Here is a 26,134-nt window from a genome sequence, read left to right as displayed (position 1 = left end):
CAAAGAGTTGCAAAACAGGACTTTTGGGATAGAAAAATAAACATTATATTGAGTAGAAGGGCACGGGCGAGTTCCGATCAGTGCCAGGGCTGCTGCCAGGACGTTGGCGGATTTTTCCCCGGACTGTTTCGCCAGCTTTCTCGGATCTGAAAACGGAATACGACTTTTTGAGAGGATGAGAGGTAACACCGCGCTCATATCTTATTATCGCTAATTTAATTGACGCGTTAATTGTGATGTAAATAAGCGGGGCTCGACTCAAAGCGCCTTTTACGCATGGGGGCGTGGAAGGAATTCATCATGGCTTTCGCTTACAGTTTTCGATCAGTCTGTCGAATCGGTTTGCATCCCGCATTTTTTGAACTATTAGGCTATTATTTTAAGTGAAGCAATTATTTTATGAATAATCACCTACGCCTTGCGCAATGAACAGACACGTATTCGTTTTCGGCACGGGGCTGTTTTACGCATAGATCATGACACACGCTTTGAGGCTTCTCGCATGAAGTGTGCTTTGACCGCGTTGTAAAAGTACACGTTTAGGATATTATTGACAGTGGCTGGCTGTGTGTATTTTTTTCCTCTCCCTCTCTCTCTGCTCTAGCTCCCCGCGCCTCCTCCTCCTCCCAGCTCCAGTCGTTCAGGCCACGCGCTGTCTTTTGTGCATAAAATCCATGTATTAAAACACACACGGATGGTTATATTTTTAATTACTGGATCAGATTCAATCAGTGCTCAGCTAGCTTCGAGGTGCATGTTGGTTGCATTGTATTTGTCATTGGCTTGTAGTTGAAGGGTGGGCTGCAGTGAGGAGTTAACGCGGCTCCTGATCATAATGTAATACGTTAATTGCCTTAATTACAATTAGGTAATTAAGATGCGTAATTACGCATATTTGGCTTTTTGCGCAATACATGAAGACGTACTTAATTATTAACGTTAAATATCCCTATTTTACACAAATCCAACAATTTCACATGATACTTTTTATATCACAGCATATTTTAGAGCTTTGATATGTTTATTTTCGTACTTTATGATTAAGCATAGCGCGCTGTAATAACGCTTGCTGCATTCATAACACTGATTATTTGGCCTAATTTGCCTTTTTGTGTCGAGATCTCAATTAGAAACTGGGAAAAACTGTTAAGATCCAGGCTATTTATTGCTTATGGTAATGACTCACGTATCGTCCATTACAGTTTGGAGCCAGTTGTTATTAGACATCACTGTTTCCCACAGCGCACCGTGCGTCCTGACAGTCCGCCCTTATAGGAACACTGATCACGTCGCGGGGCCGGTGATGTTGAAAGCAATTAACGCTTCATTAATTGTGTATGTCCGACCGCGCGCGAGTGTGTGTGTGTGTGTGTGTGCAAGTCGCAGGTAGAGACACCGATACTGCGTCTGTTTACGTCCTCCTCATTTGATCCTGTGGGGACATTAACTAGCATGGACACGATAAACAGATTTTTACTCCCCAAGCGTGCTTCCTAAAAATAGGCTGATCGCGTGCGTTTTCCATTTGTCAGCTGGCAGCGCGTGTCTTTTTGGCGATGCTCCACTTGCGCTCTTGTGTTTTCGTTTATGCGTTCCGCGCTGAAGTAGGCCAACGCCAGGGCGCTCGTGTGTTGTGCCTGTGTGTCAGTGGACCGGGAGACATGCGGTTTGTTTGGGAGCAGCGTGGGCTCGGTGCGTCGCTGCCACGCCCCCCTCCGCCGCTCCTCCGTCTGCGATGCGCGTGAATCTGACAGGCGCTTTGTCGCGTTTGGCCTGTTTTCTCCTCTGGATTGTAATTTGTCAACTGCAGTACCGAGATGGGGAAGTGGACGTTGGTGTCTGGCTCTAACGTTGTAATTAGCGCAGTGAGGTGGGGGATTTTTCTTCATCTTCCACTAGGACAACTTCAAGTCAATTATGAACAGGTAGTAGGTTGTAGACATTAATGAAAAATAGCCTATCTATCAAAGACCCTAATGTTATAGCTTGCAGTGTCTGAGAACCTACAGATATGATTGCAAATGAAAGCCAAATTTAACCTCGTAGACTGGAGAGCAATAGTGTAACGCCTCATTTGAAAGTTAAGACCTACAAAAGAGATTGTGACTTTTTTTGTTGCGTTGTCATTGCGTTTTTCTTTTTCTTTTTGAAGCGTTTTTGTAGTGTTTTCGTCTATTTTTTTGTCATGTTTTTCTTGCTTTTTCATTGCTTCTTTGTTGTGTTTTTCTCACATTTTTGTTGCTATTTTGAAGCTGTTAGATTTGAATAAAGCCAAACTGTAGAAAATGTGCTCGGTTCAAGTGGGGGTTAAGAGATTAAACAACTGTTTGCCAAAATCCTCAGCTACAATTTTGTCTTTATGATTGATACTTGCATAGTTTTCATCAGGTTTACATGACGTGAGATCAGGCTTGTGCAAGATAATAAAAATAAAAAAAGATAAGAAGGCACTGGGATTAAATAGAGGTTTTCTGGATACTGTAAAAAACACAAGATTGCATTTTTATTCACTTCCCTCACTCGGTGGTGGGAAACTACTACTGAAGCTCCATCTGTTTCACAAGTGTCAAGAATTGCACTTGTTGGAGCTCTGATCAAACCCATCATCTGTGCCGTCGACCGGTTTCGTTCACCTTTAAATGGTAAATGGCAATTTATATAGCACTTTTCTACCTACATTAGGCACTCATGGCGCTTTACATCAAGGAACCACTCACCCATTCACGCTCTCACTCATCACCGGTGTCTTCCTTAATCAAACATCACATTTCACAGGGATTTAAGAGCTCTCTGTGTGTCTCCTTCAGGTGAAGCTTTACCGTCACATCCGCTCGGACCATCTGCTGCAGATCTGCACCCGAGTGTGTCCGCTGCTGGAGAAGGAGGTCCCGGCCAGTGTCCCGGGACTGACCAGTCTGCTCGGGGCGGGCCGCCAGAACCTGCTCCGCACAGACAAGAGTGAGTGAGGCTCCTGCAGCTGTTCTCGCAACTTGTGGAACGTCGATTGAGATTTGACGGACTGTGCATAATGTTAAAAAGCCTGTTGCAATATTTTGTGATATTTCAAAATGCACTTAAAGGTTTAAATGCAATCGAAACAAGGCTTTTTAAAAATTTTATGCCATGTTAGTCTTTCATCAGAAAAAATGAGAAATTGCTGAATTGGCGACTTACTTCTTTCATCTTTTCCAGGTTGCAAGCATGTGGTGTGGAAAGGTTCAGCTCTGGCTGCGCTTCACTGCGGGCGACCACCAGAGCCCCCCATTATCTTTGGGAGCCCTCCTAATATTGGTACAGCGCATGTCTATGTCTAAATCAAATAAGTGCTGTCATTTAGTAGGATGCCCGAACATCTCAAGCTGCCCGTCCTCCTGCGAGTCGGCGTAACAGCTCGTCTGTCTTTCTCTGTTCCAGTGGAGACGAGCTTCAGTCGGCGTCTCAATGGCTCGTATCGGCTGCGGCAGCTGGTGCCCACAGCTGTGTACCAGCACATGAAGATGCACAAGCGCATCCTGGGACACCTGTCTTCCGTGTACTGCGTCACTTTCGACAGGACGGGCCGCCGCATCTTCACGGTGAGGAGCTCAGGAACCCAGAGCCTAGATTACACTCTTTCATGTCATATTAAAAGCAGAAATCAGATAGAGATTAATGTCAGATCATGATTTTGTCAGAGCATAGAAATCTTGTCTTTCTCATTCCAAAAAGATAATGTGCAGAGCGTTGAAAGAAGAGGAGAGAGTTCAGCTTCCTTAAAGCCAGGTGGATGAAGCTGTCCTTGAGGCAGTTGGACTCGGCACAGATGGAGATTCCGCAGTCTTCTCTGTGAGGCAGCTGAGGCCGGATTTTTAACCCTGTGGGCCCAGTCCAGATCATAGTTGAACCAAAAACACTTCAGTTCACTTCACTGTCGCAAAGAAGAGCGTAATTCATCTTGATCCAAAGAGTGCACAATGGCCTCTAGAATAGGGAAGGACAGGTTGTGTGGATAAGGTCTGGCTCGGGTATCTCCGCTCTTCACGCTCCTCCAGTTTTGTCAAAGACGTCTGCTTATAGTTGTTGAGATTTGGAGCAGATGCCATCTCCGCAACCTTTCATAAAGCGCTTTGTTTACGTGTAAAAGATTTGCTTCTTAATAATCCACAAAAAAGTGACAAAACACCACAAAAATATCCTTAACCGCACAATTCAGACGAGAAAGAAAGACACACAAACATCTTAGTTTTAGGAGAGCGACGCCTGGGAATCATATTGTAATATTTAGTGCCGTTTTTTCCCTCAGATCGTGCAGCCCTTGAAGAAGTTGTTAAGCTTTCAGTTTTCCCTCAAGGCTATTGCACAAACTCAGGATGTTTTGTTGCTTTCCTTCTTTTCACGAAGCACTCCGCGCGCAGCAATATTTTCACTAAATGCTACGGTTTGCGCGGACTGAGCGGCACATCGGTATTTGAGAGAAAAGTACTTTGCGGGCTTTACACCTGTTTGTCATTACGTGCGACTCAATAAGCTTTTTGTCTATATTTGGCGTTGCAGCACAGCGTTCCTCGTGGCGATGCTTAATGTTTCCGCTCTATAATTGTTGCACGGGTCAAGAGCAAAAAGATACTAAACATAATTCACGACACGAGGCCTAAAAAGCCCTGTCCTGCCCTTTGCCCCCGTGTCGGCTCCAGCTGCGCGTCGGAGCCGTGGCGAATGTGAAACGTCGCGATTGTTTTGATGTCGGTTCCTTCTGTTTGTCATTCACAGTGTAGCGCTGCCTGCTGCTACACCATTTTCGGCGTTCACTTCTTAAATCTCTAAAAATGGCTGTCGTCAGGGGGAGCGGGAGATTGACTCGATCTTCTCTCTCTCCCTCCGTCTCACCTCTCTTTTTCCCTTATCTCTCCCCTCACTCATCCGCGGCCCCTCCTTTGTTCCCGTTCCTCATCATAACAGAAGAAAATGTTTCCCTCCGAGGCCCTGGCTAAGTGCCAAAATTAAAATTCGCCATCACTTCTCCTCCGCTCATCCCGCCGCACTCGCCCCTCGCTCCTGTTTTCTCCTCTTCCTCGGTCCCTCCCTTTCATCACACCATCATTCTTATTTATACATTTTGTTATTTTGGGATCTGTGCCGCCGTTTTGCTGCAGTGGAGAACATGCTGTCAGATTATTAATTGTCTCGTAAAGGCTCAAATGCATCCAGAACGCGGGCGGCGCTCTGTGATAGTTGGGGATCGATACTCGCTCAGGTGTGCGCAGGTTTGTGCGGGACATTGATTGGACCGTTGCCACATTGATTTGTATTGTACAGCTTTGGCGGGCTCATTATCACAAAGCATCACACTCGTAAGCAGGACTTTGACACTCGGTGAGGTCGTAGTACAAACGCATCAATCGCGAGTTCAACTGCTTGATTTGGGAAGAGATTGTTCTGCTGCTGCTGTGACGAAACGTACGACGTTGCTAAGTTTTATTCAGAAGAGATATTGATGTTACAGTGCAAATAACTTACACTTATACTAGAAGTGCTCTTGTTGAAATTGTTCGTGAAGAGGAGTTTATCTTCTGCTGATTGGCCAAAAACGCCATGAGCTTCATCCAGTCACAGGCGAAGCAAAGACGCTACAACTGTAACATTATTTAATGCATAACTTCACCTGTTAACCCCCACCTTAAAGGGACTAGATGCAAGTTAACCATTTCATACTCACTACTGCCACCTCAGGTCATACATGTAACTGCACCTTCTATATTAAGCTTGTGCATGAAGGCAATTCGGACCTGAAGTGACAACTTTTTGAGTGACAGTGCAGGATTTTAGAGGCAGTTGTGGTGAACAGGTCTGGGCTCATTCTACACCTTAGGACATTGTTGGAACATTTTGGGGGAAGAAATTAGATAATTTTACCATTTTTAAACTCCGTATAGTCCCTTTAACCAAGTGCCTTGTCTCCAGTTCGGTTTTACCCAAATCTAAAAGGTTACAGCCTACAGGCCAGTGGAACGCATCTAAATGGACCTGTTTCCTTGCGTTGTTGACTTTTTCCTTGCGTTGTTGACTTTTTTGCCTTTTTTTCTCCATTGCTTTGTTGTTGCGTTTTCGTCACACATTTTTGTCACTTTTTCGTCACTTTTCTGTCAGTGACGCCTTTCTTTTGCTATTTTGGGCTGGGAGATATGGACCAAAAGTCATATCCCGATATTTTTTGGTTGAATATCGATATACGATATACATCCTGACATTTTTTCCACAAAGTGAGAGCTGTGAAATGCAATGTTAAGTCAAAGTCAAAGCCAAATACGAGTAGTTTTGTTGAAAACTACGTAGTTACACATTAGAGGGGTTTCCGTGGGGCATTAAAAGGCATTAAAAGTCATTAAATTGTGCCAAAATCAAAGCATTAAATGTCATCAAGCATTACATTAGATTCAAACTGGTATTACATTTAAATTTCTCTGAACATGATGGTTTTACTCAACCATTTTTACTGTATAAATTAATCAAAATACAAAAACTATGGACTAAAACATTGAAATTGACATTCTCTTTTTGCTCCAAAATTTCCCATTTTATCCAATTCTCTTTCCTCAGTTTGATGAAATGTTTGCAAATCTTAAGAACTGAAACAAATGCGCTCATTTTTTCAGTGTTTAAAATTTCCTATTTGGGCATTAAAAATGACATTATACACCTTTACTACACGTTGTATACAGTTCTTACACTTTGGACACCTTTATTAAAGCTTGCACTTGAATGTGTTATTACCGGTACTAACATGTGTAATTGCTTGTTCCCTGCACCTACACATGGAAGTCGCAGGCTGTAATATGAAGTGTTACCAAATATTTTTTTTTTAATTAAATCATCCCAAAACGTGGCCATCAGCTCTTGATTTTCACATGTGGTATCAGTAATGACTGTGATAAAAACAAAGCTTCATCTGTCGACATTTCGCCAGGGCACAGACTCGAGCCTGAGATGACTTCATTCTTTAGTGTCTACAGCTGTTGGATTGAGTTCTGCTGAAGAAAGAGAAAGACAGAAGGGGGAGAAAGGGAGACAGAGGTACTTACGGAGTGCAGGCTGCATCAGAGCGCTGGGAAAAATCTGTCAGGATCCATCTGAGTGAAGCTGAGTGTTGAACAAATGCTCATCTCTTCTCTCATTTAATGTTAAATCAATGTAATGTAACTAAAGGCGGATTTTCTGCTCATACATTGTTATTCTTCAGTATGTTTGCTACACTACCCACATCTGCCCGTATTACTCTCCTCTTTTGCTTTCCGAAGAGTCGAGGTTGACTTAAGTCTGGTTTGCCGTGTGTTCCAGGGCTCGGACGACTGCCTGGTGAAGATCTGGTCGACGGATGACGGGCGTCTGCTGGCCACGCTCCGAGGCCACGCGGCGGAGATCTCGGACATGGCCGTGAGCCACGAGAACACCATGCTCGCCGCCGGGTCCTGCGACAAAACCATCCGCGTGTGGTGCCTGCAGACGTGCGCTCCCCTGGCCGTCCTGGAGGGACACGCCGCCTCCATCACGTCGCTGCAGGTACAAAGAGCGCTGGATTCCTTTGAGTCACAGGAGGATTTTTACATTATATTGTGAAGAAGTGATAAGAGTGTGTAGATGTTTACTTCATCATCTAGACGACAACGATATTGTTCAAACCTGTCCAGTGTCTGTGTGAAGAACCGCTCTGTCTGTTTGTGTGTGCAGTTCTCTCCTTTGTGCAGCGGCTCCAAGCGTTTCCTCTCTTCCACCGGGGCCGACGGCACCATCTGCTTCTGGCAGTGGGACGCTCGCTCGCTCAAGTTCGGGTGAGACACGCGCAGCTCCTCATATGTCACAGCTTTGACACACACAGGCTTTTGTGTAGTCATTTGTACGGCGGAAGCAACTAATCGATTATTGAAATAGTTGTCAACTTTTTATGGAAATCTACTTTAGGGTATGTAGTGTTTTGTACATTGAAAATTTCAGCAATAACTGTCTGTGTCTCATCCAATCAGAAGTCAGAAATGACACCAAGATCCTCCAAAAACACTTTAAAGGGGCTAGATGCAAGTTGGTCATTTTATACTCACTACTGCCACCTCAGGTCTTAATTGTAACTGCATTTTCTATATTAAGCTCGTTTATGAAGGCATTGCGGACCCGACTTTTTGAGTGACAGTGCAGGATTTTAGAGGCAGTTGTGGTGAACAGGTCTGAGCTCATTCTACACATTAGGACATTCATGGCTGGAACATGTAGGGGGAGGAAAATACTTCATTTTAACATTATTAAACTCTGTATAGTCCCTTTAAGGTAACTCCATCAACATATCCTCAAGAGGTACCACTTAAAGGGGCTAGATGCAAGTTGGCCATTTTATACTCACTACTGCCACCTCAGGTCATACGTGTAACTGCAGTTTCTATATTAAGCTCGACCTGAATTAACACCCTTTTAAGTGACAGTGCAGGATTTTAGAGGCAGTTGTGGTGAAAAGGTCTGAGCTCATTCTACACATTTGGACATTGCTGGAACATGCAGGGGGAAGAAATACATAATTTTAACATGTTTAAACTCTGTATAGTCCCTTTAAGCTTTATGTGATTAGAAAAAAATAAAAATAAAAAATAAATACATTTCATACACCATTCACTGCCAAGTGATTCATCGATTACCAAAATAATCGTTAGTTGCAGCCCTAGTCATTTGTTGTCACCTAAAGGCGAGTAAAAAGAGGAAGCCTCCTGCTGTCAGATTAGATTCGTTTTCACTTTCATCAGAGTGCTGGCACAAACATGTAATAAATGAAAACAAAACTTTCTGATACATTCTGTTACATTCTGATACATGGTCAAACAGAAACCTGGCAAAAGATGGTGCGGTTGTTTCACTAACGTAACATCTGCCTCTGTGCCTCTGTCTCTGTTTCCGTCTGCGTGTCCAGTCAAAGGCCCAGTAAGTTCACAGAGCGCTCCCGACCCGGGGTCCAGATGATCTGCTCCTCCTTCAGCGCAGGTAACGTCTGCTCATTGCTAATTCAATAAGCCTTGATTAAATAGTAATTAACATGCTTTGATTGTTGTAAGGCCGTCGCCTCTGCACTCTGTTATCGCTCACTCTCTCCTCCTATGTTCAGGCGGCATGTTCCTGGCCACCGGCAGCACAGACCACATCATCAGAGTCTATTACTTCGGCTCAGGGCAGCCCGAGAAGATCTCTGAACTGGAGTCGCACACAGTGAGTTTGCAACTCAAACTAAAATTCTTAAAGGAACAGGCCACCGTTTTTATATACTGAGATATTTTCTTACCTTCGTTTAGACGAGTTTATGCGTAACTGTCTGGTCTTTGTGCGTGCGCTCAGTCAAATGTTGTTAGCATTTAGCCTCTCCTAGCATAGGTATAGAAGCTACCAAGCTGTTCCACGTTTTCCCTATTTAAATACAGTTATGTGAGCCTTTACACGATCCAAGGGAGTTACACAAAATTAAACATGTCGATTTTCGGATTAAAAGGGGAACTATATTGTAGGAGCACTTCAGCGTCTATGCAGTAAAGTGAGATATTACTGCGCGGACGTCGAAGTACTCCTATGTTGTTATTACGCCTTACAATATAGTTCCCCTTTTTATCCGCTTATCAACATGTTTTGTGTAACAAGACTTGGATCATGTAAAGGCTCACATACTTTTTTGGAGCTTTAGACCATGTTAATATATTGTTGTCTCATCGAAAACATAGAGCCGTGTTTCAAGCCACTTCAAGCGCATATTTGAGCAATCTTTGAATCTTTTCCTCACAGTCCACAGTACCCATGAATTGCTTTCCTCACCTCGTAATCCCTGCACTGCAAAGTAAAAACATTTGCCATCACTACAGCCACACGGGGATATATATTTTTCTCTTTTCTGAAGCAGCCACACAGCAAAGGGGAGCAAGAGGAGGGTGGTGGGCGGGCTTTATGTGGAGCTAAAACCAGGAAGTGAAACTACTGGATATTTTTGTTTCAGCTGTTTTAGATCAATATTGAATGTGTGAGATTCTTACCAAACACCTGCAAAACGCATAATGAACAACTAGTTAGGACCACAATCAACAATTCCATTTTTTTTTGTTAATAATGGGGCACAAGGCCATTAAACAGGTACCGGGGGGAAAATGGAATTAAAAAAACAGCCAAATCATCTGCCCCAGGCTGTGTGCGCTCCGGTCCGGGCTCACTTCACCAAACAAGGCACACCTGAGAGACCCGCCAGTGTGTGTGATCCTGATGTGAAATATCACGTCAATCACAGTATTTGCACTACAAAGAAGTGCCTCATTTATCATCAAAAAAATGAACCACAATGCAGGATATTACGTGTATCCTGTTCGATGCCAAGTCCCAACTCATATAAATAACAAAACTTATGGATTACTACAATTGTATATTTTAGAGCAGACTGAAGTAATTTTCTACACATGTTGTTTGATTATTGCTAGAGTGGTGCTAAACATGATCCACAATGTCTTTACCCTCAACAAGAAAACTATACTGTTTCTCAATAATGCACATTTGTTTGTAATGTTAATATATTTTCATAATCTTTCAGGACAAGGTGGACAGCATCCAGTTCTCCCACTGCAGCGACAGGTGAGCGCCACATTAGATCTGTGTGCTGCGTGATTGTAGTATTAATTATGTGGAGGCAGCAGCTGTTTGTTTTTAATGTAACCTCAGGGCGCTGTGTGCGAGTGTAGTATCAGTGGAGAAGCGCACAATAAACACATTCTGCGTCATGTGAATATGTGACACAGAGTTTTAGAAGGAAAAGAGATAAGCTGAATTCCCCGGGGTTTCTGTGATCTCAACAGCAGCCTGAAGATTCTGTGTTTTGTTTTTGTTGATCTGAGTCATGGAGCAGAAAGCTTTAAACATTTTTCCTGGGCGTGTAGTTTATTCTGGTGTTGTGTGTTGTAGGTTTGTGAGCGGCAGCAGAGACGGCACCGCGCGGATCTGGCAGCTGCAGCCTCAGGGCTGGAGGAGCATCCTGCTGGACATGCAGACCAAGCTGCCTGGGTATGTTCTGGGCTTTCAACTCAGCCCTCCACAAGTGTTAAATTCTGACAGCATTTTTTGAAATTTAGTGTTAGTTTTTTGATGAAATGGATTTTAGATTGAGTAAATATTCAGTTTTAGTCTCATTTTAATTGTTAATTTTATCAGGTACAAATTAAAATAAAATATCCTAGATGAAGGTTCTTGAGTCATCGTCTGTACTCTGTAGTTGAAGTGTAGGACGTTTCCCCTCTCACCCAAAAGGCTTTGTCAGCAACACTATGTTTTCCAGCTCACAGGCGGACTAGATAAAGGCGCAGTTTACACGGCGCATAATAAAAGCGTGTGTTAAGAACACTGCGCCGTTTGCAGGACAAAGGCGTGCACTGTAGTTTCAGTGGTTTTGTTGACACCTGATCGTTTTCCTATAAAAGCAGATCGAGAGAGGACGAGACTGCGCCGTTTTCCTGGAGACTATTGCCGTGTAAACGCCGCCAAAGGCCACTTGGGATGGGCATGGCTTAGTCTTTATTCAAAGGCTACTCTCTCCCTGTAGTTAAACAACCTCAGTTGTTTTGTGTCTCAACACTCATCACTGCTCGTTAACTGTCTATCGATCTGCTCTGGGCTGTGTCTCAGCCTCATTAGCATAACACTGTCCTCCAGGCTTGGGGATGAGAGTAGCCTTTGAATAAAGGGGGAGGGACTAAGCCGGGGGCGAGCAATTCATTTTATCAATCGGCCACAGGAGTAACCTGAATTGACTTAGAGGGCTGCACCAGCGATAACTTGAACTTTGTCACCACCATTGCAGAATGCTGTAAATTATACAGAATCTGGAATTCACTTCATTGTAAATATTATATATTTATTATGTAGCCTAATGATAAAATGGCTGATGTAAAGTGATTGTAAAGTTCACAAAGGGACAGATTTCATGAGATTGCTCTTCTCTCGGCTCCTTTTCATTCAAACTGCGTTGACCTTTGTTGTATATGTCACTTTTGAATGAAATAAATGAATACGATTAAAGAGCCATTTGAGTAAACTCTGGCAGGGGATGGTCATGGTGTCATTTTCATTTAGTTACTGAATATACTGTTAAGTCACAGTTTTAGAGTCATTAACTACATGTATTTAGTTTTTAGTCGATAAAAAGAATTGCTTTGCCTAAAATTATGTCAAAACAAATGTCAACAAAATGAACACTGTCCCCAAGAGCCGAGGGGCTGCAGTTTGTGTTGTCATAAACAGAATTGTCCATCGAGGCACAGCAAAAGATTTATCATACTTTGTTTCAAACAAATCAACTGTTATAAATGTTGACAGATGTTATTTACATCTATAGCTCTAGAATTGCTCATAAATATTGTATAAAACAGCTGGGAGTCTGAGATTGATAACTTGACTGCCCAAGACACATTAGATTTATATAACAACTGTCCTAGAGAGACATTGTTCCAGTCGTCATCTGGACCGGTTGTTTTAGAGCAGTGGATACTCAACTATAAATCGAAGATCCCTCTCACTGTTTTTGAAGTAGTGTATCCATTTCTTTCATCTCTCTAAATCCAACCCAAATCATAAATGACCTGGAAATATCTTTGTGCTAAAAATATCCCTCATGGTCCGCCGGGCTAAATGAGAGTAAATGAGCCAAAAGATGTCAGATCGTCTCTATTTTGTTTCTTTCTTTTTTTACAGGAAGTACAACCCGCCGCCTCTTGAGGACAAAGTCACCAAGCTGAAGGTTACCATGGTTGCGTGGGATCGCCATGACAGCACCGTGATCACAGCCGCCAACAACCTGACTCTGAAAGTGTGGAACTCCACCAATGGAAACCTGGTGCACGTGCTTATGGTGCGTACGATTTCAGCACCATACGGCTGCACAAAGGATGCAACTATTGTTTACTTACTGTGGCCTTTTGAGCTTTTAATAATGGTGTGTCCTCATTACAGATAATTATGCAAATGTTTAACTTATTGTAGTGTTAATTATTTGTTGTTATACTTTTTGCCCACCCTTACGACACACAGTACCCTTGGAAGGACCTGTAAGGGCATTTCTCACGTGTTAATTGGTTTCCGTGTCGATTATGTCCGGCAGGGTCATGAGGACGAGGTGTTTGTTCTGGAGCCGCATCCGTTCGACGCCCGGATTCTTTTCTCCGCGGGACACGACGGAAACTGCATTGTGTGGGACCTGGCACGAGGCGTCAAAATCCGCTCCTACTTCAACATGGTGAGGGAGTTTTCGTGTGGGGAGTTTATACCTTTTTTTTCTGATCATGCAGCTATTCATGAGAAGATTTGCAATGTTTTTTAATCCGAGGTTCAGTTCAAAGCATCATTTTTAAAGACATGTTATGTATGTAGCTTTGTTGATATGATACAGTGTGATATTTTAATTTCTTACTGCAATAACTTTCAACTTTTAATGGCAGAAAACCCACCTTACTGACCACTAGAGATCAACCGATATGGGTTTTTCTCAGGCCGATGCCGATTTTTGGGGATTTTTATTGGGCGATGCCTATATACCCGGCTTGGTATTTTTGGCAGATTTTTGGTTTGGTCTATAATCCTGTAAATACATAAATACTTGGCCACTCCAGCAGTTGCCGATTTTAATGTATTGCTTTAGGTGATTCACAAGGCCCAGGGTGCTGAAGGTGCTGCAGCACCCCCGGTGGAGAGTTTGTGTATTGCAAGTAATATTAGTAAATGGGAAATAAGCACAGAAAAAGCATTTTTGGGGGCAACCTTGTCCCTCAGCACCCCCTAACCAAAATACGTTCCGACGGCTCTGGTGATTCAATAGTTTCTGTCTCAGCTTTGCTAAGTTGCCGCTAGCATTAGCATGCTGCCGTTAGCATTATTATAGTGTTGCTAGCCGCGGCATTTTACGCTGCAATCCAAAATATAATTGTGGAAGTTAAAACTAACTCAGTGATTGAATTCTCCAGGTTCTGTGCTTCAATATACAGCATGTCCATATTGACGGAGGTTTTGTGAATCTTGTATTCAACACACTAGTAGCTAACCAATTTTCATCTGTTCCCCTGGGGCAGAGGAAGTTATGGGATGATTTGCTTTAAAGCCCTGACTTCACTCTTTCCAATGCAAAAAATGGACAATATCACTTTTGATCCCAGAGATATGAAATATCAGCTCTAGATCGGCCGATAGCTCATACTGTAAAATCTCCAAATATCGGCCCGATATATATCGGTCAGCCGATATATCAGACACTAATGTTATGAGGTGGAGCTAAAGCCCAGTCACAATCAATGGACTCCTGGTCATTTCAGCACTCAAAATGCCTTCTGTTGATGGACATATAGAATTATTCCCACACTTTCCCTTTAAAACAATATTTGAAACCACTATGTAACACATGATGACGCATCTGTACTGATGAGGAATAACTGCGGTTTGACGACAATCCAGACCTCTATTGTATAAATTGGTCTCCATAGAAACGCATACTGCATTTCAAAGGTTTCATTTAGCCGCTCAGCCGCTTTGTGGACGTCGAGTCGTACCATGATTAAGTGTGCGCTTGTGGAGAAAGAGAATTCGGCCTGAAACCTGTCAGAAAGTTTATAGACACCCACGTTTGATACAATTGACTTTTCTTCCATCATCTGAGCGCTCCCCCTTTGCGTCGATGTTGTTGTGTCTAGGTTTCATCATTTGTGCTGCAGTGAGTACTGGGAATTGTATAACAGCCAAAGATATGCTTTTCTTTGCTGGCTAAAAATATTTCATTTGTGTCTTGTACTCAAATGGGCTTTTAATGAGAATTACTACAACATTATGCTGTGATATAGTTTCTGACCCTAGCCCTGGTTATAACCCCGAGATTAACATTGGGACATTTGTTTTTTCATCAAACGTGCCAAAACAAGACAAAATCAAGAACAAAACAAGCGTAAAATTGGACAAAATGAAGGAAAGCATTGATTAGAACTGACCTTTTTTGATTTTGCGATACATCATTGCTGCTGGAGATTAGAGATGGGCATTATATATGGTCGACAAGATCATATCCAAATTGCTGTTTTGTAAGATTTTCTAATTTACAATATGGATTATTTCTCCAATGTCAAGGAACCAAAAATAGGTAATAACATATGCTTGATGTGGAATCTCTCATAAAAAGTGTTTGTACTTTTGTAGTCAGTTTAGCGACGAAGCAATCTAAATGAAGATGTTGTCCTGCACATTTTGGCATTTTTCTGATGATTTGCAAAAATATCGCTTCATCATCGTTATTGAGAAAGTCCTCCAAACTATTATTATATTAATTTATGGCACTATTGCCCTTCCCTCATGGACATTGCGTCACCTACACTTGCGATAATTTGGTAATATATTTTACCCTACTGAGGAATCAACTATTATTCTCAGTGCTCATTTTAAACACAACAGCTGACAAATGAACAGCTAAACTAATCACATCAGAACATGGTTGTAGGGGTCCAAACTACAAGGTTATCAGGTTTTATATGTACACCATAAAACCCTATTATGACGGGATATCTTGTTGCTGGCGGCATTGCAAATTGAGACCATTCAGTAATTTCTATTAGATTCAGCCCTGATTTGTTGTTTTGGTTTGGTTTGATTTTTGTTATTGGAGTTATTGTCAAATCTGAACGCACAAACAGATTCTAAGAGTATTCAGAAGTGTGTTTGGTGTTTGTACAGATTGAAGGCCAGGGCCACGGGGCGCTGTTCGACTGTAAATGCAGTCCAGACGGGGAACACTTTGCGGCCACGGACTCTCACGGACACCTGCTCATCTTCGGCTTCGGCTCCAGCAGCAAATATGACAAGGTAAAGCGGCTGCGGACTTCCTCGCACAGTGACTGGAGATGCAGATACACGGAAATAGAAATACTAGCCATGTCACAGTAATCATTGGAATTGCATCATTACATGTTTTTGTTGGTAATACTTAACAATTACGTATTTGGAAATCATTTGTTAATCATTTAGACGTTTTCAGACAGCTTTGCCGAACCCTTTTCCCTTTACCCAGCCTTAACCAGACACAGGCGTAGTGCATAGTGTTACTACGGCAACTCATACAGCATCTATTTTGGTGCTTGTAAAATGATTAACAAATGATGAGGAAAGCTGCGTGAAAATCAACAACTCCCCGCTCTTTCTCAACTAGACTCTGCAGAAAAGAAGCTTGTAGCTGAATACTGAGTAGCCAGAATTGTTACTATTAAATACTCACGAGTAAACTGTTTACTTCTCACGTAACGTTGAGATTATTGTGCCCACGCTTCAGATCGCAGACCAAATGTTCTTCCACACCGACTACCGGCCGCTGATCCGAGACGCCAACAACTACGTCCTGGACGAGCAGACGCAGCAAGCGCCGCACCTCATGCCCCCTCCCTTCCTGGTGGACGTGGACGGGAACCCTCACCCGCCCCGGTACCAGCGGCTCGTGCCGGGCCGAGAGGGCTGCAGGGAGGAGCAGCTCATCCCACAGATGGGGGTCACGTCCTCAGGTACACTCGCGGATGTTGCTGGGAGTAGTGGCTTTGTCAGACAATTGGGTCCTTATTTATCATTATGATGTTATAGTAGCCCATAATTTAACTGAGCCCGTTTGTCCCCGACAGGCCTGAACCAGGTGGTGAGTGAGCAGGCGGCGGATGGGAACAGTCCTCTAGATACAATGATCCAGCGGCTGCAGCAGGAGCAGGACCAAAGAAGGAGCAACAACGACTCGGCCAACACCTCTACTTCCCCTAACGCCGCCTCGATAAACACCAGGGCAAACAGAGGTGGGTTGACTTGAGTCCTTGTGCCTCATTTAAAATACATGTATTGACTCCTTTTCTCCTGTTTCCCGTTATGTCACCAAACAATTTCACCGTGTTTCCCAGTCTGATTTGGTAATTGAAAATCAAACTGAGATATTGATTCTGAAACATGTTGCTGTCTAAGTAAAAAAAAAAAAATCGCCTTAGCTTTTATAAAGTAGAGTATCTTGGCAGAAAAAGCATTAAGTTTGACTTGCTGCCACCTTTATGAACCCTATTGTAAATAAATGAACGTTTTACGAGATAATCATGCCATGTTGATGCTGGCGCTACTTGTTATTGCAGGTGAGTTGCCATTTTCTTTTAAATTTAGTGATATTGAATTGAAACTTAAGCTGTACATTACTGACATAAACATGAGAAAAAAATAATTTATTGCAAGTTTTTGGCCATTTATGCCTTTTATGCATAAAAATGGCAAAAATTCCATACATTATCGGCAACGAAAGCTCTGAGGGGATTTTGCCTTGTTTTTTATCATTCAAAACTCAATAAATTAGGCTAGGTATTAGATATTAAAAATCCCTCTGAAAAAAACTTAAAAATATTGTTCAGTCTGTAGGTGCTACTAATGTGGAGATACTGTTGCCACAATGTGAAAAAAATGCATGAAACATTGAGTGAGTGCAATAATTAAAGATTAGGTATTTTGTTTGTTTCCAGGTGAAAGTTTATATGTGAATTGTCCCAAAATTTAAAAATGGAAACAAATTAGTTTTGCTTGCAAATACAAGAAGCCTATTCATTATTGAAACTGACTAATGCCTAATGCCTCACTTGGCCTAATATCTTACCTTTACTTGTGTTCGTTGTGTCCAGGCTCGGTGGGCTCCCCCACAGAGGTGCACTCTCCTCCGAACGTGGGCCTGCGTCGCAGCGGGCAGATCGAGGGCGTGCGGCAGATGCACAGTAACGCTCCCCGCAGTCAGATGGCCACAGAGGGAGACCTGGTCGCCTGGAGCCGCAGGGTCATGGTGCCCGAGCTGGAGGAGGCCACTGTCAGGTAGAGCTGCCAAATGAGTATATATTTATTATTGTCCTGATCCCTAAGAATATCAGGTGACGCAGTGTCCACACAGATCAGTTACAGTACATCGCAATATTACTGTGAGATTTGATTTACTCAGCCTAAAACACAAATGCATAACTACTTGAAAATGTGCCAAAATAAATCCTTGAACACATGCTCGCTCTGTAGGCGGCAGGTGAACTGGCGAGAGGCGAAAGGAAGCGAGGAGATCAATATCTATCAGTCGGAGCGGAGGAGACGCACTGTCCACTCGGTCCCTAAAGAGAACAGAGTGAGTAACACACACACGTACAAGCTTTGGAGACCCGTGTAGTGGTGAAAACTTAATCCACACAGAAATGTTACGAAATATCTCGAATTATGAGCTGTTTGAAAAGGAGCTTTGCATCTATGGTACGTATCTCCGAATTGAGTTCTATAATGACAAACAAAACAAACTCTGATAACTTTTTTCCCCCACATGTAAATCCTCCCTTTGCCTTCCCTTACAGAGTCACCCTCCTCCCGAGTGCGTTCCTGACGAGGCGAGGCGGAGTCAGGGTAACCACGGCTACCACACGCGCGCCGCGGTGGAGGAGACGAGTCGTCAGAGCGCGGGCGACGAGGACGAAAGCGCCTCCGAGGTAAAGTCCGGCCGTCGTTGAGTTTGCGTCATCCTTATCAGCGCTGACCGAATCTGTAAAAAAAAAAAGATAAAAAGAAATATAGGTTGCAAACAAAGCGGGGTTTCAGTTCACATCCACTACATGTAATACTATGTAACAGTAATGTCTAACAGTATACTAACAGTAATGTCTTTTCTTCTGTTTGGCTAATAATCAGATGTCATGTTTTCAGGCCGAGGTAGAAGTCCGACAGATAAACGGTCACTCTTCTGAAGACGAGAAGGAAGAGGAGAAAAAGGAGCCGTGGCCCGATGACCACAGCAGTTCAAGGTCTTTATCTGTAATTGTATTGTACTGTGTAGTGTTAGAGAACGCATCCTACAATCAATACCTTTTATATAAACACCCATAGAAATATCTGTACACAAACTGATCTTACCACCTTCTTCCCCTTCATCCACCTCCAGCGAATGCTCCAGCGACTACTCCGACTGGACGGCCGACGCGGGGATCAACCTGGAGCCGCCCAAAAAGAGCGTCAAAGTGAAGAAGAAGAGCTCCGAGGACGAGCGGGACAAGAAGAAGGAGGAGCGGAAGAAAGAGAAGAAGAAGGAGAAGCCCGACAAAGACGGCACTTTACCAAAGAAGAGCAAACCCAAGGAGAAGGAGAAGGAGAAGAGGAAGGTCTGTGCTCGAGTCTGGCCTTTTTTGTATGGATAATGTGAAAATTAGGAAACATTGGAAGGAGGGGGGGTGAAAACATTCAGTGTATGCCTACATGTGTATATTGTAGTGACGCTATTATGATTCTACTATGGTTATAATTTCTAATCTGGACTAAAACTGAAAACTAGATTCAAATACGTCCCACACTGTTTGAACGCTGCTTTTGTGGCTTTACTGTTCGATGATTAATGAGAAAAACATTGAGCCTGAACAGCGTGTTCTTTTGCAGAGGGCCCAGTTACAGGAGCAGGGCCTGACGCTGGAGGAGTGGCTGCCCTCGAACTGGATCACGGACACCGTCCCGCGCCGCTGCCCCTACATCCCCCAGATGGGAGACGAGGTACAGGCCCCGCGCCCTCACACGCTCTCCCCATATGTTCACCACAGGCTGCTGCTGTCGCCGCACTTGGAGTTAGTTAGCCATGTAGAATTATTGTTATAAGTCGTATTAAAGCACAGCACAATTTGAAAGCCTTTTTCTCCATACTTTTTAGTTTAAGTTTGTACTCAATTGACAGTTAGTTATAGAAGTGCCTCTATCGTATATCGTTTGCTGAAATATTGTGTGTGTCTTTGTCAGCTTTACTACTTCAAACAAGGCCATGAGGCGTACGTGGAAATGGCAAAGCAAAAGAAAATTTTCAGCATCAACCCTAAGAAGCAGCCGTGGCACAAGATGGAGCTGCGGGTAAGTCAACCACCGTACCACTGCGCAGTAAATTGAATTTACCAACATGAGCTAACCGTGTCATGTTTGTGTTCAGGAGCAAGAGCTGATGAAGATCGTTGGGCTGAAGTACGAAGTGGGTTTGCCCACACTGTGCTGCCTGAAGCTGGCTTTTCTGGATCCAGACACGGGCAGACTCACCGGGGGATCCTTCTCCATGAAGTACGAGCTCATTTTACACAGTAGCTTTGACTTTACCAGTTTGGTTGATCCAGAATTAAAGCAGTTCTAAGTAACTTGTTTACCTTAATAAATCCTTTTTGTAGTCCCTCTGGGGGTAGTGTGTTAATGGGATGATTGGGGGGGTCTTTCATCTCCCCCTGGTGTCTCTGGCCAGAAAAGCACAATTGCAGCTTTCCTGCCTACGAGTCGGAGCCACCAATACACACTAATAAAATCACAAAGAAGGAGCTAACAGGCTAACGGGCAAAGCTAACTGCGGGCTAGCAACACTTAAACAGTATTTACAGCCAAGTTTAAGTGAAAAATTGTATCTCCATTGTGTAATTGGATGTACAATATCCCTCTCTTCCCTTTTACTCTCAGTAAAAACAGTAACATGCTACGACACCTGCAGTGGCACTTATGGCCTCTAGGGGCATGAGTTACTCAGTGCTGCTTTAAGGTTTAGGTTTCGTTTTCCAGGCAAATGAAAGGAATTTGCAGCAGGGAGAGATCTTTACTTTGTGGTTTAATCCAACATTACCTTCTGTCATTTTGTGAGTGCGCAAGACGCTTTACTCTGTGCCTGTTTGAATGAGTACGTAAATGTAAGAATATACTCATTTAGGGAAGCTGGGGATTGAAAAAAGTAGCATTGTAAAGCAATGTGCTCAAAAGGTCAAATGAGGGCTGGTGTAAAGGAAACTTCACACATTTGAACCAAGAAACTGAGAAAAAACTACTCAGTAATGTTTAAAGTTAGAGTGAAACCTTCAATTTACTTTTTTCCAACTCAAGTCACTATTGTCTAAAACCTATGACAGCATTTAACTCCATTTACAAATTTCAAAGCTTGTTTTCTCACAGTCGTGTCAAGAACTTTAACACTAATCAGGCAAATCCAAGTTGAATTGACATTTATCGTGTCCTGTTGCAGATACCACGACATGCCTGATGTCATCGACTTCCTGGTTTTGCGGCAGCAGTTTGACAACGCCCGCAGGAGGCAGTGGAGTATAGGTCAGGCTATTTCTCATGTGTTTACTACGGCCCACGACGGCGCCCCAAATATAAAAGTGAGCGCTTTCTTTGGTCTGAAGCGCTGTGATCTTTGCGCAGGTGACAGATTTCGGTCGGTGATTGATGACGCCTGGTGGTTTGGGACGATCGAGAGCCAGGAGCCGTACCAGCCGCAGTACCCCGACAGCCAGTTCCTCTGCTACAGCGTCTGGTATGGCCACTTCTGTAAACAACATTTATTTATCAGGAACACTACAGACAGACTACACTTTTACCTTTATCATTACTACATTTATTCGTCACAAACATGTGTGGAAGACATTTCATACACTTGCCTGTGTGAAATCTGGTGCACCTCGTGTAACAAGAAGTAGGTATTTTTAGATTTTCGAAATTACACATTAAAGGGACTATACGGAGTTTAAACAATAGTAAAATTATCTAATTTCCTCCCCCTAAATGTTCCAACAATGTCCTAAGGTGTAGAATGAGCCCAGACCTGTTCACCACAACTGCCTCTAAAATCCTGCACTGTCACTCAAAAAGGTGTCACTTCGGTCCGAATTGCCGTCATGCACGAGCTTAAAGGAATAGGCCACTGTTTTTACATACTGAGATATGTTCTTACCTTAGCTTTGACGAGTTCTTTAGGACCTGTCTGGTCTTCACCCGTGCCTTCAGTCACGTAAACACAGCGCAGACGGCGTTAGCATTTAGCCTCTCCCCCTCTCCACTATAGCTCCAAAACTGGTCAAGATAGAAGCTACCAAGCTCTTCCACGTTTTCCCTATTTAAATATGGTTACGTGAAGTGTTTCACTACAAAGTATCATTACACAAAATTAAACTATGTGGATTTTCTAAGCGGATAAAAGGGGGGACTATATTGTAGGGCGTAATAATACCAGGAGTAATTTGGCATCCGCACAGTAAAGTGAAGATTACTGCGCGGATTTCGAACTCGAACTCTCTCTTCACACACCAATGTACACAGAGGCAAGGCGGATGAAGTGTCTTGCTCAAGGACATAACAAATTCCTGCAGGAGCCAGGATTTGAACCTCCGACCCTGCACCACTGTCACCCCAAGAACCATTGATTTTCCATTATAAAATATTGATCAATAAATAATAGTACATAACATTATTGAATTATGCTAAGATAAATATACTGGGGCTGTCCTGATAATTACTATATCGACATATCTTTCAATAAAAAACAGAAAAGCGATACATTTTTGGGCTCGATATTTATCGTACATTTTGAGGTTCAAATTGAGTTTTATTATTTTTCATGTTTACTACAGTGTGATATTTTAGGATATGATTATGCACTGTCAGATCACAGGTTTACTGTCATTTTAATGCCCGAGAGTTGACAGTATCTAGTATCGTTAGAGGCAATAATAATGTTTATCGCGATTCTTTCGTGCCTCAATATATCGAACTTCAAATTTGTTCTCGTGACAGGTCTTAAATTGACCTTACATTCCATTAGAGAACAGGCATTAGATCAAAATGTCTATTTGAAAATAAAGCTAAACCTTTTTACACCAGAAGTTGAGAAAACCTTGAAATATTCTGGTTTTGTGGAAAATGTCTTCACAAGTTTTATATAAACGTTTGCTCTAAAGTTTCTCTCTATCTAATCTTTAGAAAGTGCATAGTATGTAGCATCAAACATACTGTGATTAGTCATTAAAATAGTATTAACTTGCTGAAACTGTGCTGCAGCCCTGAGACAGAGACGCACAGAGTTTTTAATTGTTTTCTAAATAGACTTGTCTTATGACGTACATTCATGCACAATTACAATAAGCCTGTCCATCATATTCCAAATCATCTTTTCTTTGCGTTTTGGGCTGAAGCATTTTTTGGGCGGTAAATTAAAGCTGAACGGCAGAATCCAATTTCTAATTCTTTACACACACGAAACCCATTTTAGATTTGAGTTCTTTGCACTTGCCACATTTTCCTTTCATGTTATTTCATAAAGAAAGCAAAGAAGAAGATAGTATTCTGTACTGCATAGTTGCCAGTTCTAAGTTTGCAAAAAAATTACCTTGAAGTAATATCCACTGTGTAAATAGACTTTGTCCGCGTGTTCCTCTCTTTTGTTTAAATGTGCCACTGTGTGAGTCACGTTCAAGAGCTTAATTATCCTCTACTACAAGATCGAGAACATTTGCACAAAGCCTTCTGCAGAAATGTTTCTTTTTTCTTACATTTTCAAACCATTTATATCAAACACTAGAAGGTCACCAATGCAAAACAGAAAACGGATTCCTAAGAATAAGAGAGAATGTGATTCTGCCCATGACTCATAGTAACACTAAGAACTGTTTTGTCGTTTTCTCTCAGCTGGGACAATGGAGACACGGAGAAGATGAGCCCGTGGGACATGGAGCCCATCCCTGACGAAGGTGGGTCTGTTTTTAGCAGACATTTTGACACATTAGGGGGTCCCGGTATGACTTTCTAGGGAGATGGCAGTTTAACAGTTTAGACTGGTTATAGCTGTTTCTAGTTGTTCCTCTGCTAATGCAATCTGCAGCTGTTGTGGAGTAAATTTCTTTTAGATCTAGCTTGTGAGCGCACCATTTGAGAAAGGAAAACAGGCCACGTGTGCTGTTGTGTGTCTAAATATAGCACATTTTTACCGATTGTGAACACAGAAGGAAGAGTCTAAACTAGTGCAGCGGAATTTCACACTTACTAAAAATTGTACAGCCATTTCATTACTCTACACATTCAAAAAAGAAAGAAATCTGATTTGAGAAAGACGGTATACCAATTCTAGGTTTGTTTTTTTTCTACGGCAGTGACCGACTGTTGTGTCTCGACAGCGTCCTTCCCCGACGAGTTGGGCCTGAGTGTCCCACTGACCGAGGAGGAGCACAGGGAGCTGCTTTACATCCCGGTGGAGGGAGAGTGGGGGTGCCGGCCCCGACCTGACGAGTGCGACCGCATCATCAAAGCCATCGACCAGCTCTGCACACTCGGTATGGGCTGTTTTCAGATGATTGATTATGCTATTGGTTATGAAATATGGCTTAGATGGGGTTTAAAGCTGGAGTTTTGTCTAGATTCTAATAATCCATGTTAAGTCTGTGATTTTAGACCCATTTTAGTTCTGGTTCAACTGTAGCTTAGTTCTCCTGAAATCCCTAGTCTTTAAGTTCTGTTGTTGTGCTGGTTTAGCCCTGATTTTCTCTTAACTAAAGCCATCAACCACCTGCACCCTCGGTTTGCCTGTTTAGAATGTGCTATTGATTATACAGTAGTTTCATGAGAGAAATCCAAAATGACAACCCACAATATATTAGTGATAAAATCCATTCTCTTGCTGCATTTGACCAAGAGTAACATTGAAAAAAGAAAGGAATTAATGTGTTCTGCCTACTCCCATCTCAATAAAAGGTTGTGATGATGTCTGAATAAAGCCAACAGTCACCAATGTGCCGTGATGTAAGAAAGGTGAAGTGAAGTCACTGGTTTCCCGTACAAACTCTGACTCACTGTTCTCAGTCACACATCTGCTGAAGCACAGGTCCTCAAACAGGGGCCAGTCCTTGGATAATCCTAGTTTAGGCCTGTCTTTAGCTTGGTTTGGACCTGGCATAGATCTGATACCTGGTTTAGACCTGATTTGAGTTGAAAACGTTATGATAATGACATATAATCCTTCTTTATGGTTAGTTCTGACTCAAATCTAGAGAAAGTCCTAGTTTGCTGTGACCTTGTTGAGACCTTGGTTTGTGTTTCAAAGATTCATTTAAGTTTAGATTTGTCTTTCAAATTAATTAAGTCGGACCTTTTTGGTTTAGACCTAATTCAGTCTTTCAAATAATATTGCACTTATTTATAGATTATTTTCAGCTTTCATCAATAATGTTTTAAAAATCCTTTTTTAATAGACTTGACCCTTGACCCATGATCTAGTCTTGGTTCAGAACTACTTTATTCCTGAAATGTTTCTAGTTTAGAATCACTGTAAGACTTTTTTAGACTCTTGGAATAGTCCGAGTTTATACCTGATTTACTTCCACTTTAAATCATGCTTAAAATTCTGCTTGAGGCAGATAATTGTGGGTTTTTTTGGCACTGGTTGAGTTCCTGTTAACAATGATGTCATGTCACAGTAAATTTAGACATAGTATCTGCAATATGCTGTAATCCTAGGAATATATGGAGAAGAGCTCCCTCTAGTGACAGATGCAGTCATATAGAAAATAGAGTGAACAAGCCTTTTTGAGCTGCCATTACTCCTTACGCACTTACACAGCTCATGGCTAGTTGATAGGATTCTCTAAATTGCTGGTTATGGTTAAGACAGACTGACGTCACTTTTTACATGGTTATTTTGTGATGGTATATTCTCTTTAGTAGATTTCTCCTGATCTTGCAAAAGGACACGTAGAGTAATGCATCTGTCGCTCCCTGATGTTCACCCAAGCCTCAGGCCGTTTACTTTGGCGCTTAATCTCCCAGTCTTTAGCTCCAGATTCTCCGTGTTTACCGGAGGTGTGGGTTTTTATAAACCTTAACAACTTTTCCTCTTTGCTCCATCTTTGCGCTTCAGATGTGGCGGCTCCGTTCGCCTTCCCAGTCGACCTGCAGGCCTACCCCACCTACTGCACCGTGGTGGCCTACGTCACCGACCTCAGCACGATACGGCAACGGCTGGTCAACCGCTTCTACAGGTAACGGACATGGTTTTGAGCACTATTGAGCAGCACAAGATGAGGAGACAGCAGTCCTCTATGTAATTTCCTTGTGCAAAGTGTCCATAAGTTGATATCAGGGTTTGGATACTGTCGTCCTGCAGGCGGCTGTCTTCTCTCATGTGGGAGGTGCGCTACATCGAACACAACGCCCAGACGTTCAACGAGCCCGGGGCGTTTATTGTGACCACGGCGAAGTTTGTCTCCGACCTCATGCTTCAGTTTATCAAGTGAGTGAAACGAGCCAGCGTAACGGCCGTGAGTTTGAACCA

General features: G+C 42.7%; 1 protein-coding gene across 1 annotated transcript in view; it reads left to right on the top strand.

The window, feature by feature from the left end:
• The window catches only part of phip (PHIP subunit of CUL4-Ring ligase complex), a 31,790-nt gene that overhangs the window by 1,159 nt on the left and 4,497 nt on the right, over window positions 1–26,134 (top strand). Inside the window, 28 exon segments of the mRNA XM_079572629.1 lie at window positions 2,808–2,958; window positions 3,193–3,291; window positions 3,415–3,575; window positions 7,315–7,536; window positions 7,705–7,805; window positions 8,927–8,997; window positions 9,119–9,219; window positions 10,574–10,614; window positions 10,942–11,040; window positions 12,724–12,880; window positions 13,130–13,264; window positions 15,736–15,864; window positions 16,328–16,553; window positions 16,668–16,832; window positions 17,691–17,874; window positions 18,070–18,172; window positions 18,393–18,524; window positions 18,739–18,836; window positions 18,974–19,190; window positions 19,462–19,572; window positions 19,813–19,920; window positions 19,997–20,121; window positions 21,059–21,141; window positions 21,241–21,352; window positions 23,500–23,561; window positions 23,985–24,140; window positions 25,721–25,841; window positions 25,967–26,092. Of these exon segments, the coding sequence (XP_079428755.1) occupies window positions 2,808–2,958; window positions 3,193–3,291; window positions 3,415–3,575; window positions 7,315–7,536; window positions 7,705–7,805; window positions 8,927–8,997; window positions 9,119–9,219; window positions 10,574–10,614; window positions 10,942–11,040; window positions 12,724–12,880; window positions 13,130–13,264; window positions 15,736–15,864; window positions 16,328–16,553; window positions 16,668–16,832; window positions 17,691–17,874; window positions 18,070–18,172; window positions 18,393–18,524; window positions 18,739–18,836; window positions 18,974–19,190; window positions 19,462–19,572; window positions 19,813–19,920; window positions 19,997–20,121; window positions 21,059–21,141; window positions 21,241–21,352; window positions 23,500–23,561; window positions 23,985–24,140; window positions 25,721–25,841; window positions 25,967–26,092 (3,596 nt within the window).

Source organism: Gobius niger (genome assembly GCF_951799975.1).
Source record: "Gobius niger genome assembly, chromosome: 15".
Classification (NCBI taxonomy): Eukaryota; Metazoa; Chordata; class Actinopteri; order Gobiiformes; family Gobiidae; genus Gobius; species Gobius niger.
The sequence above is the reverse complement of the archived record's forward strand: the minus strand, read 5'-3'. Positions and strand labels throughout refer to the sequence as shown.